General features: G+C 39.3%; 1 protein-coding gene across 2 annotated transcripts in view; it reads right to left on the reverse strand.

The window, feature by feature from the left end:
- Positions 1 to 1,834: 1,834 nt before the first annotated feature.
- ZC3H6 (zinc finger CCCH-type containing 6) overlaps positions 1,835 to 13,083 on the reverse strand; it is a 73,612-nt gene continuing 62,363 nt past the window's right edge. For both annotated transcript variants that reach the window (XM_060187331.1, XM_060187332.1), the window contains exons 9-12: positions 11,337 to 11,590; positions 5,634 to 6,145; positions 4,828 to 5,061; positions 1,835 to 4,278 (exon numbers count right to left, since the gene is read on the reverse strand). In XM_060187331.1, coding sequence (XP_060043314.1) covers positions 2,822 to 4,278; positions 4,828 to 5,061; positions 5,634 to 6,145; positions 11,337 to 11,590 — 2,457 coding nt within the window. In that variant the 3' untranslated portion in view covers positions 1,835 to 2,821. The remainder of the gene's footprint in view (positions 4,279 to 4,827; positions 5,062 to 5,633; positions 6,146 to 11,336; positions 11,591 to 13,083) is intronic.

Genomic DNA, 13,083 nt, shown 5'->3' on the forward strand with positions numbered 1-13,083 from the left:
TGATAGGTAACATGTGCTCCAGAAATTGACTTACTTGTTGGTCCCTAGGGAAAAAAAACTTTCTACAGTGGCTTTCAACTGCCTTTAAACCAGAAAAAATGTTATCCAGGTCATTTGAGGAAACAATGTAACCAAAATATAAACAATAAGAATTCACATTCTCTAGAATGCTAACAAAATTCTTAGGCAGGCAGCGTTCTTGTTCACTTAATTGCTATCCAATTTTAGCATCAAATTAAAACAAAGAAAAGTTAAAAAGCAAAAAAGTGAATAGAAGGACATGTAGGGGCAGGAGATAGATAGCAGAGTTTCTCATGCCTGAGGCTCCAGAGTCCCAGGTTCAATCCCCTGCACCACCATAAACCAGAGCTGAGCAGTGCTTGGTGAAAAAAAAAAAAGAAAAGACATATAGGAGGGGGTCAGGTGGCACACCTGGTAAAGAACACAAACTACCATACGTAAAGGACCCGAGTTCAAGCCTTAGGTGGAAAACAGTGCTACAGGTGTGTTTCTCTCCCTCCCTCCCTAGTTCCATTCCCCTCTCAATTTCTTTCCATCCTGTTAAATTAAAAAAGAAAAAGGCCACCAGGAGTGGTGGTCATTTTGTTGTGCAAGCACTGACAGGGGCTGGGAGATGGTGCACTCACAGAGCTTACATCATGTTACCATGAGCAGGGACCTGGGTCTAAGTCTTTGGTCCTTACCTGCAGGGGGGAAGTTGTATAAGCAGTGAAGTAGTACTGCAGGTGTCACTTTCTCTCCCTCACTTGCCTCTCAACTACTGTCTCTATAAAGAAAGAAGAGGCGAGGCGAGGCGAGGCGAGGCGAGGAGAGGAAGGGAGGGGAGGGGAGGGAAGAGAGGAGGGGAAAAGCAGGGGAGAGAAGGGGAGAGGAAAGGAGAGGGGAGGGGAGATTAGGGGAGGAGAGAGGAGAGAGAGGAGAGAGAGGAGAGGAGAGGAGGGGAGAGGGGAGGGGAGAGGAAAGGAGAGGAGAGGGGAGAGGGGAGGGGAGAGGGGAGGGGAGAGAGGAAGAGAGGGGAAGGGAGGGGAGGAGAGGGGAGGGGAGAGGGGAGGAGAGGGGAGGGGAGAGGGGAAGAGAGGGGAGGGAAGGAGAGGGGAGGGAAGGAGAGATTGGAGAGAGATTGGAGGAGAGGAGAGGAGGAGGGGAGGGGAGGGGAGGGGAGGGGAGGGGAGGGGAGGAGAGGAGAGGAGAGGAGGAAAAAATAATGGCCACCAAGAGTAGTGGATTCATTGTGTAAGCACCAAACCCCAGCAATAACCCTGGTGGCAGTGAGAGAGAGGGAGGGAGGGAGGCAGGGACGGGGGGGGGGGGGAGAGAGAGAGAGAGAGAGATTGGAAGAAATGGAGGAAAGGAGGGAGGAAGGAAAGAAAGGACAGACATGCACTAAATGCCACCTGTTAGGTTCCTACAGAAATATTTTGCTATTTACATGTTTTTTATCATAGCCCCTATGTATTTCTAAAATTACTTCTCATGGGTAGCTGTTTTCATACAAGGACTGACTTCCTTTAGTTTATCTTTTATGATATGCTTCATTTCAGTCTACCTATTGAAGTTGTTATAAGCACACACTGCCATATATCTCAAGTTCAAGATATGAATATCAGTATGTAATATTTAGTTTCAATAATAAAGAATATACATATATATAACAAATAGGGATTCCATTATTTACATACTATAGTAAATACATTAGAATGTGTACAAATTACTTTTCATAAAATTACAATTTTTAATCAATTTAGTAGATTTCACTGTGAAAACATTACTTAAAACACTAGGCAGTCTCCTCTGCTATAGGATGCCAGTCAGATGAGATCGAAAGATATTCTTTATTGATAGTATACAGTTAACTATACCTTCAATCTCTGTTTATGCTTGTTATCTAGGGAAAAATATAGAACTTGTACATTTAAAACATTATCAATGCAATAATCACTACAGAGCCTCACTGGATCTTTTAAAACTTGTCTGAAAATTTCCAAAGTCATGATGAATACAATTATTGCAGTTATATCATTTGTAAAAGTAATAAATTATGCTGCTAAAAAACAAAAAAAAGTGAAACACATTAACATCATAATATAACACAACAGTGATTCATATCTATTTAATATGAAAATTGTAAGTCATGTTAGAGAACTTGGGATTTTTTTTCACTTTAACAAAAACAACTTGTATTTCTCTAACTTCTATATACAGTATACAATAAAATACTTCAAAGATAAGACATTTAAATGTTTCACTTACACAAATACTATTGCCAATACTAATAAAAGTGATGCCCTTAAACATGAACTTCTTTGCTCATTGAAATTAAGAAAATGTTTATTTTACAATTTTGTTAGCAGTGAGCATTACATTTAATCTTTTCTGTGTTGACAAATAGAGGATTCTAGTCAAAATACTGTTTCTCAAAAGTAATATATATCATATTGCTTAAAACTAACAACCATATAAAAGTGGTAATCATTTATCTAAACAGTGATTATGAAAGACAACTGGCATATATTCAAGCAGAATGCAGAGTTCATGATGGTTTATTAACAATAATGGTACTTTCACTGAAGCTAACATGATATGTAGATCTATGTCAATTACTACAGTCTCTCAAAGTTATAAAAATATTATATAAAATACCACAGGCTTTAGAGGATATAACTTCTTGTGGTTCTGATACTAGCAGCTGAAAAGTATTTATAATTTAAAAATAAATAAACTATAGAGGTAACCAGTTACAAAACAGCAGAGGACTGCAATAGTCACAAAAAAGAAAAAGAATTGCTTAAATACACAACAGTTAACAAAATGGTGAAGCAGTTGGGTCAAAAGTTTTAAAAACCTCTTTTAGAGATTTGTCATCTGCTTCTCTACTGGGATCATTATCTGGAGTGGGGCTCACCTGTTCTGACTGTTTTCCCTGCCTTGGATCGCTATACTGGGGTCTTATTAAGCCTGATAATGCCTGAATAGGAAGACTGTGAACTGCTGGGACCTGAACCACATTGGAACCCCCGAGACTATCTGCCTGTGGGCCAACTGGCTCATCCGCAGTGACTTCCACATTTACAGAGGTTTTCTGTGGCAGGACTGCACCTCCTGGAGAAGGTTCATTTTTGTCACTACTTTTTAAAACACCAGCTTTTTTCTGGTTGTCTGTATGTTCTGTTACTAGATCTGATGTAGATGATGAACCATGGTCCCTAGGGTCATACAGACTAATACCACTAAGAACTGAACTTGTAGTTACCAGTGAAAGGCCAGCTGAAGAGGAGAGTTTAGGGGCATATGGAGGCAAGGCCCTAGGACTAGAATTGCTAATTACTGTCCCTGAGGGCTGTGAGGAGCCAGAGTTTGATCGAACTAAATGAGGGGCACTCTTTGACATATGTGAATCCTTCAGAACAGCTTGATGAGACTCTGTATTATGCAGTCTGTGGAGTCTAGGATCAAAATTTTTTTGCAGCCTAGGATCTCCTAATTTGCTTCCTGAACTATGTAAGTCTCCAAATTGCTCTAGGTAGCCTTCTCTGTTTGTTGTGTTAATTTTGGTTTTGGCTGCTAATTTTGAATCACTGGGCCCTGTGTTTTGATGATCACTTTTTGTATTCCATAATCGATTTAGCCTCTGGTCTGCTATCAGAGGGGGCAGAGGTAAATTGATTGAAGATACTGGATCAGGCTTAGGTAAAGGAACTGGAAGTAAATCTTCTGGAGCCCACACGATGTGTTTTGCAAAGTTGGGTTTGGCTAGGATAATATCCATTTTAATGTGACTGAACTGCCTCAATTGAGATCTTGGGTCCTGGAGCACTACACCAGGGGGAGAATCCAAAGGTATTAAGAAAGCTTTTTCTCTAAGTTCTCTCTCTGTGTCTTCATCATCATCATATCCTCTTCTGTTTTTGACATTAGTGTCAGCATTTGCATGATGTAAATCTAACTTTGCTCCACCAACAGAACCACTTCCACTTCCATTTCCTCTTGACTTCCTGGGATCCCATGCAAGTCTAAAATCCAGTGGAGAAGACTCAGGTTTTCTAATGTCTTGTCTTGGGATAGTCCTCAGTCTAGGATCAACAACTTGGCTTCTTTTTCTTTTGTCTTTAGCAAGTCTTGGATCTGTAGGAGTGCTGAGTTCTGTGGAAGCTTGTTGATTTCTTAATGTTTCTGTTTGTTTCTGTAATGTTTTCAATATTGACTTGACACTGCTTCCTTCTTCCTCTTCACTACTTGAATACCAGTTAACAGTATCATCTAAATGTAGACAAAAACTTATTATAAAAAATGAAGGATTTATATTTGGCTTTGGTTGAGGTTTTAAAGCACACTATTTCTTTTTTTTTTTTTTAAAGCACACTATTTCTAAAATAAATGTAACTCCAATGTAATAAATATGTCACAGTTTCAACAATAAATAAGATGTAACATGAAAATTACTTCATTCACTACTTCTATAAAGAAATAGTTATAGTATTAGAACATGTGTAAAGTCCTCCCAGTTAGGAAAAAGTCAAGACCTTCCATTCTAAGGGGTCGATGGGGGCTTTGTGCCACCCACACTTAACCCACTGTGCTACTGCCCGACTGCCCCTAAACTGAATCTTTTGCAATGAACTGTTAGTGCATTAAAGGCAACTGAAAATCACAATCAGTTGTTCCAAGAAGAAAGAAGCTATGAAGTAAATTGAAAATATAATAGGTCACTCAAAGACACTCAGTTCTCCAGTTTTAACCTACTCAAGACCATTTCAGAAATAAATGGTGATATAAATAGGTAAGATATTTCTATAACACTCGACTTACCTTCTTCTTTGCTTGGTGCCTTTTGAGGTTGAATGCTACTTGGTTCTTCACCTTCTTGGCATTTCTGAGTAAGTCTGACAAAAAGTGCTCTTTGTACTGCTGGAAGGAGAGCTGATGTAGCTAGGGGACTATGACCTGCCACATTGCTGGTGCCTTCAGACTCACTTCCATGATTAGGCGAGTCTTGAACAACGGGAGGCTGATGCTGGGCAAATTCATAATGCCACATCCCATCTACACACACAACACAGACACAGACATTGATGTAACATAAAACTTCACTACAGAATACCACTGTGATAAAAACTGAAGCTCCAATTATCACATTTGATTATCCGATTACTATGTGGTTACAAGTTATCTAAAGTTTTGTTGTTATGCATACTTGGTTAAATTCAAATCACATTTTAAGGTTTCAATTTTATCATTCTTTATTTAAATTTAGCTTTATTTCAAACATACACTCTTGGGAGTTGGGCGGTAGCGCAGCAGGTTAAGCACACATGGTGCGAAGCACAAGGACTGCCTTAAAGATCCTGGTTCAAGCCCCGGCTCCCCACCTGCAGGGAAGTTGCTTCACAAGCAGTGAAGCAGGTCTGCAGGTGTCTTTCTCTCCCCCTCTCTGTCTTCCCCTCCTCTCTCCATTTCTCTCTGTCCTATCCAACAATGACTACAACAATAAACAACAAGGGCAACAAAAGGGAATAAATAAATATTTAAAAAACAGATTCTTGTTATGATTTAAATAAACAGAATATACTAAATGTTTAAAATTAGAAATGAGTTATTTCAAAATATAAACTTACCACTGGAGCTACTGGGTGACTGAAAATTTTGTAGAGCATGCTGTGAATAGTAGCTATCATAAAACTCAGCTGGATTTTGCAGAGATTCATAACTGGTATTGAGCTGCATTTCACCTGGATTTTGCAGGTGTGATAAACCTGGAGAACAGTGATTTTCTCTAGGTACTTTCATCATGTGTTCTGGAAAACCTGAACAATGGTAAGCATCATTCATATTTGGTGGTGTCAAAGGCATATCCGGTTGGACAATTACTCCAGCTTGAGTAGGAGGGCCTACAATTCCAGGTGGACCAGGTGGCAAAGGTGGGCTCTGTGGCACAGGGAGACCAGGAGGTCCTGCACATGGTTGATGTCTGGGGGAGCCTGGGTGCATTACAGGGCTGTTGTGTTCCTGAGACATATTAGGTCCAGGACCTGGACTTGACTCAGAACTATAGATGTGTTGAGAATGTGGGCTGTTTTCCTGAAACTGTGGTCCTGGTGGTGAGGCACTGTTATAAAATGCTGGTGGCCTACAGATAAAATAAAATGTATTAGTTCAAAGAAAGTAGAAAATAAGAATGTTACATTTCTAAACAGATATTGGTTAAGTGTGTTTTTCTATATTAGAGTGGATTATTATGTTTTCAAGAATCAATTTACAGAAATTTATGGAAACACCAATATATACATCTTGCCTCTGGCTTTCTTTTTTTCCACCAGGGTTACTGCTAGGACTTGGTGCCTTCAAAGCTCCATTGTTCCTTATAGCAACTCTTTTGTGATAGAGGGTGAGAGACAGAGAAATGGAGAGACACCTGCAGTACTGCTCTACTGCATGCAAAACTTCCTCCTGCAGATGGAATCTAGGGACTTGAACTTGAGTCCTTGTGCATGATTACATGCACTCTACCAGGTAGGCCACCACATAATTCAAGTGTCTCTCAATTGTTGCGTACTTTCAACTGTTCTAAAATTTAATACTGTTATTTTGAAAAATACAGAAAAAGTACAAAGATATGTAAGAATTACCTCTAATTCCCACAGTCATAAAAGTTTTTGTTGATTTTCTTTTTGTTCTTTTTTTACACATACATAGACTTTTTTTTCTCCTATAACAAAGCTAGGCTTACATAAACATATAACTTTCATTACACTTTTAAAATGACTACTGCTGGCATTAAAAAAAAAGGTTTTGGGAGTAGGGTGGTAGTGCAGCAGGTTAAGTACACATGGTGCAAAGTGTAGGATCCCGGTTAGAGCCTCCTGCTCCCCACCTGCAGGGGAGCAGAGAGGCAGGTCTGCAGGAGACTTTCTCTCCTCTCTCCATTTCTCTCTATCCTATCCAACAACAACGACATCAATAAGACAAGGGCAACAAAAGGGAATAAATAAATAAATAAGACTGTTTTTGAATGCTGTCCTCTTGGACATCTTAAAAATTTAACTACTATCTTAAATCCTTTTTAAAAATTTCAGACAGGGAGTTGAGCGGTAGCACAGTGAGTAAAGTGCAGGTGGCACAAAGCACAAGGACCAGCAGAAGGTTTTTGGTTCAAGCCGCCGCTCCCCACCTGTAGGGAAGGTGCTTCATAGGTGGTGAAGCAGGTCTACAGGTGTCTCTCTTTCTCTCCCCCTCTCTGTCTTGCCCTCCTCTCTCCATTTCTCTCTGTCCTATCCAACAACGACATCAGTAACAACAACAATAACTACAACAATAAAAAAGGGCAACAAAGGGAATAAATAAATATTTAAAAAACTTTTCAGACAGAGGTGAGTCAGGTGGAACTGAGTACACATTATATTATGTGTACTCAGTTGAGTACACATAATATAATGTGCAAGGACCTGGGTTCAAGCCCGTAGTCCCCACCTGCAGGAGTAAAACTTGACCAGTGTAGAAGCAGCTGCAGATGTCTCCCTTATCTCCGTCTCCCCTTCCCCTCTTGATTTCTGTCTCTATCCAATAATAAATAATAAATAGTTTTACATAAACATTTTTCAGATAGAGATAAAGCGTCTTTTTCTGGCCTGCCCACTCCTGGTCTTTTAGTGGTATACTATCATTTGCTTTTGTTATTTTTTATTAATTAAACTAAAAATATATTATGCTAGAAGCAGAAAGAAATAGGGCATGAGATGGAGAAAGAGACAAGAGAGACCCCTGAAGCTCTGCTTCAAGCAGTTGAGAAGCCTCCCTCCTAAAGGTGGGGGAAGGGGCTCAAACCTAGTCCTTGTACATGGTAACTTGTGCACTTTATCCATTGAGCCACTACCTGGCCCCTGCTTTTGCCATAACCTTCCTCTCCCACCCCTCTGCTTCTCTTTAATATTAAAATTTCTGCTTTCACTCTCTTTTCTTCAGCAGCTGCCAAAAGACCACTCTTATGATCAATTACAACTGAAACTTCTGAAGAAATCCACTGAGCCACAGGTAAGTACAGGCACATGTGGCAAAAGGTACAGGAGAAACTCTCAAGACAAAAATCGCTTGAACTAGGAGCTGGCAGCTGGCAATCAGTTCCATTTTGGTAGCTATACAGTAGAAAATAGGTTTGGCCCCAAGAAGGTGGGGAATCTATAAGGGAAAAGTCAGGTTGAAAACTAAACCCATGTGGCCTGCCCATATTGTGGCAGCTGACTTTCAGAGACCAGACTACAAACTGAAACAAGGCAGCAAGACTCTATTTTGTCTGTGGTCCAGGAGGTGGTACAGTGCATAAGGCATTGGACTCTCATGCATGAGGCCCTGAGTTCAATCCCTGGTAGCACATGTACCAGAGTGATGTCTGGTTCTTTCTCTCTCTTTCCTCCTATATTTTCATAAATACATAAATAAATAAATAAATAAAATGTTAAAATAAATTTTAAAAGACTCTATCTGTCTCACTAAATCTATGGATGAATCTCCCCTCCCCACCACTATGACTAAATATATAAAACAAAGCCACAGTGTCACTTGCTGGCTACACAGCACATAACATGTTTAACCAAAACATGGGGGAAAAACACAGTTGTTCAAATATGTAATGAACTGGAAAAAAAAAAGTGAGACTTTTTAATTCAGAAAAGTCATTATGAAGGCAATTCACAAGTCTAATCACAACATACAGACACAAATTCAAGAACTCAGAGGTCATTTCATCGAAGAGTTATAAGACACACAAAGAAAACTTTGAGTAGAGCTACAGGATGCAAAGGACACTCTGGGTGGAGTTAAGTCCTATATAAGAAGTCTAGTAAATATTGGGTTGTTAGAAAAAGTATGACAGATTTTTGCACAAAGAAACAGAAAAAATACACTATGATTTTTTTCCAACATCCTGATAGAATAAATCATCTTGAGGTGAGAATATCAGAGCTGGAAAATAAAACCACCACACTTTCTGAGTTCAGAGTTGTTGGAGAGGAAAGGATTATGAAAAAAATGAAGCAATTATCTGTGAAACAACAGACTGCATCAGAAAAATGAATGTAAGAGTCTTTGAAATAACTGAGGACGAGAGGGAGAGAGGGTCAGAGAACATATTCAAAGAAATCATAGCAGCAAAATTCCCACCGCTGTGCAACATTAAAAAAAAAAAAAAAAGCGAGTCAGGCGGTAGCGCAGCGCGTTATGCTCACGTGGCGCGCAAAGCGCAAGGTCCCATTCAAGCCCCTGGCTCCCCATCTGCAGGGGAGTCGCTTCACAGGCAGTGCAGCAGGTCTGCAGGTGTCTGTCTTTCTCTCCCCTTCTCTGTCTTCCCCTCCTCTCTCCATTTCTCTCTGTCCTATCCAACACCAACAACATCAATAATAACTACAACAATAAAACAACAAGGGCAACAAAAGGAAATAAATAAATATTTTAAAAAAGACATGCAGGAAGCTTAATGAACACACAAGTTCTTGAATCCTAGAAGGCTCAATCACAACACATCAAAACAAAACTATCCAAAAACAAGGACAAGGAAAAAAATATTGCAAGCTGCAGGGGGAATAAAAATCTGATACACAGAGATAGAACCATCAAACTTTCATCAGTTTTCTTATTACAAACTCTAGAGGCAAGAATGGAGTGGAATGTCATATTCAAAGTATTAAAATATAAGAACTTCCAGCCACTTCCAAATATCCTATCCTGCCAAATTATCCTTCAAGTATGAAGGATAAGTAAAAAAATTTTCCAAAATACAGAAATTGAAGGAATTCACCACCACCAATCATGTCTTGCAATAACTACTAAAGTGAATCCCACATGAAAAAAAGCAAAGAAATTCCCACTCTGAATGATGTGCTTATTGTTAGAAAGAACCAGGAACACAAACAACAACATGCTATTAAAAAAAAAAAAGGAGAAAATAAAGACATAGGAAAGGAGAGGGCAAATGGACAGAGTAATACAACTAATGTTGGTGAACCAAGACCAACTTAAAAGAGACTATAATACCCACCTGCAGGGAAGTTGCTTCACAGAAGATGAAGCAGGTCTGGAGGTGAAGCAGGTCTACAGGTGTCTTATCTTTATCTCCCCCTCTGTCTTCCCCTCCTCTCTCCATTTCTCTCTGTCCTATCTAACAACGACATCAGTAACAACAACAACTACTACAGCAACAATAAAAAGACAACAAGGGCAACAAAAGGGTAAATAAATAAAATAATTAAAAAATAAAAAAAACTATAATAAACATTGTAAGTTAGACACAACACTCATGGTAACTCAATGCCATTCTTTCAGGACATTGAACTTGGCCAAAAATTTGTGTGGAACCACAAAAGAATTATAAACTGCCAAAGCATCATGGAGAAAACAAAAGAAATTTTAGGGTATTATGGTCCCCAACTTCAGTTTATACTACAAAGCAACAGTGATTTAAGTAGTGTGTTACTGTAATAGAAAAAAGCATGTGAATCAATGGAACAGAATAAAAACCCAGGTGCCCACAGATACACATATAACAAATGTAGGACAAAGGGGCCAAGACCAGTCATAAGGGGAAAAAAGTTCCCTCAATAAATGGTGATGGGAAAACTGGACATCTGAGGTCCTAAGTTGGTGATGGGAATGTTTTTCAGACACCCATCACACATAGTTGGGAAATTGGGCCTATATGTAGACAAATGTGCTGTAAACCATTAACCTTCCAATAAAGTGAAATAAAGCAAGCAAACAACAACAGAAAAAATCAAGAACAACACTTCCCATTTACCCAGCAGTGTCCTTCTATGTGAAGGGATTTTTGAAACTGCATTAAGAATCCTTCCATCACCACCAACAAAAAAGAAAAAAGTACTAATGGTTGACAGTAGAGTGGGAACAAAGAGGAAGGAGGAAGATGCCAGCTAGATATATATCAGCCATCTATGTTAAGTGACATAGTGACAACAAGAAAAAGTTAATTTCTTGAATTTTTAGGGGGAAAATGCTATTTTCGGTTTTTTAAAAATTTTTAAAAAATTATTTATTTTCCCTTTTGTTGCCCTTTTTTATTGTTGTTGTAGTTATTGTTGTTGTTATTGCTGTTGTCATTGTTAGAGAGGACAGAGAGAAATGGAGAGAGGAGGGGAAGACAGAGAGGGGGAGAGAAAGACAGACACCTGCAGACCTGCTTCATCGCCTGTGAAGCGACTCCCCTGCAGGTGGGGAGCTGGAGGCTTGAACCAGGATCCTTATGCTTTGTGCCATGTGCGCTTAACCCACTGCACTACCACCTGACTCCCTATTTTAGATATTTTAAAACTTACTTTTTTCCAATCTTATGTGCTAAGTCCACAGTAGGTTTTACAACTATTTCAAAAAGAGATGGAATTTTCTTGAAATCATCAGAGAGATCTGCCTGAAAATCATCTTCAGGATCAGAAAAGGGAAAATGCTCTGATGGGGTTGGCAGAAGCCCAACTCCTGGAGGTGGCTTGGGCAGAGGAATTATGCCTCGCTTTCTAAGTTCTTCTAGTTCTCTTTCATCTTCATTTGCAGCTTCTTCATCAGTATTCAACACCTAAAAATAATTGACAAAAATTACTATTTCAAAACACCTTCCTCAATTTAAAACTGTGAGGACTTTAGTAAATATTTTTTTTGGGGGGGAAGAGTGTCCTCAAACATGTGATTTCATTGCCTCTGAGTCAAATTTTCATTCAAACAGAGACAGAAGAAGAGATATCACAGCACTAGTTCCCCTACTACATTGGATCCCCATGTGGTGCTGGGACTCAAACCTGGGTAATGCACAGGTAAGGAACTCCATGCCCTGCCCTGTAAGCATATTAGCTTTCTCTTCTTTTTAACAAAAAATGAGTTAACTGTCTCTGATTCATTTTAATAATTTTCAGCTTACTGTATGATAACTCAGAAAGATAACTCACAAAGCAGGGCATGATCCCTGCCCCACTAGGGAAAGAGAGAGGCAGACTGGAAATATGGATCCATCTGCCAATGCCCATGTTCAGTAGGGAAGCAGTTACAAAAGCCAGACCTTCTGCACCCCACAATTATCCTGGTTCCATACTCCCAGAGGGATAAAGAATAGGAAAGCTATCAAGGGAGGGGATTAGATATGGAGCTCTGGGGGTGGGCAATGTTTTATCCTATGGTCTTGTCAATGTTTTCATTTTATAAATAAATAATAAAAAATAAAAAAAGAAGAGAACAACAACTACCAGGTGGCTTAACTCATATGTGGAATACAGAGACTTGAAACACATGAACTTGTAAAAAAAGGTCAAATAGTTTCTAAGACTGTGTGAGAACTATGGTGGTTGCTGGAGTGGTGGTGGGGTGGTGGGGTGTCAAAGAACTTTTGGTGGTGGATGTGATGTGGAACTATATCTTTCTAATCTTTTTTTTTTTTTACACATTTTTTGTTTTTATTTAATCATATAGAGACAGAGAGAAATTGAGATGGGGAAGGGAGGTAGGGAGTGAGAGAGACAGAAAGACACCTGCAGTCTTGTTTTACTACTCGTGAAGTTTCCCCCTGCAGGTGGGGAATGGGGGCTTGAACCCAGGTCCTTGCGCACTGTAATGTGTGTTCAACCAAGTGCACTACCACCCAGCCCCCTGTAAGCTATTATGTGTAAACTATTATTAAATCACTAGTAAAAATAAACAAATAATAAAATAATAAAAAAACACAGGTCCAGGGCCAGCGAAATAGCTCACTTGGACAATGTGTTGCTTTGTGCCACCCAGGTTTGTTCCTGACCGCTGCACTGATGGAAAGGAAGTTTAAGTATTGAGGTCTCTTTCTATCTCTCTGCCTCTCTAGTAGAAGAGGAGGAGGAGAAGTAGGTTCAAAAAAGTAAAGGATATTTCCCCCCAAAATTACTTTTTAAATGGCAGAACAAGAGTAAGAAGATTCTTAAGTTCTTTTTTTCCTCCTTAAATTTTTTTTTTTAATTACCTCTAAGGTTATTGCTGGAGCTTGGTGCCTGCATGGCAAATCCACTGTTCCTGATGGCCATTTTATTCCTTTTTTCTTTTCTTTTCTTT

This window comes from Erinaceus europaeus, chromosome 3 (genome assembly GCF_950295315.1).
Source record: "Erinaceus europaeus chromosome 3, mEriEur2.1, whole genome shotgun sequence".
NCBI lineage: Eukaryota > Metazoa > Chordata > Mammalia > Eulipotyphla > Erinaceidae > Erinaceus > Erinaceus europaeus.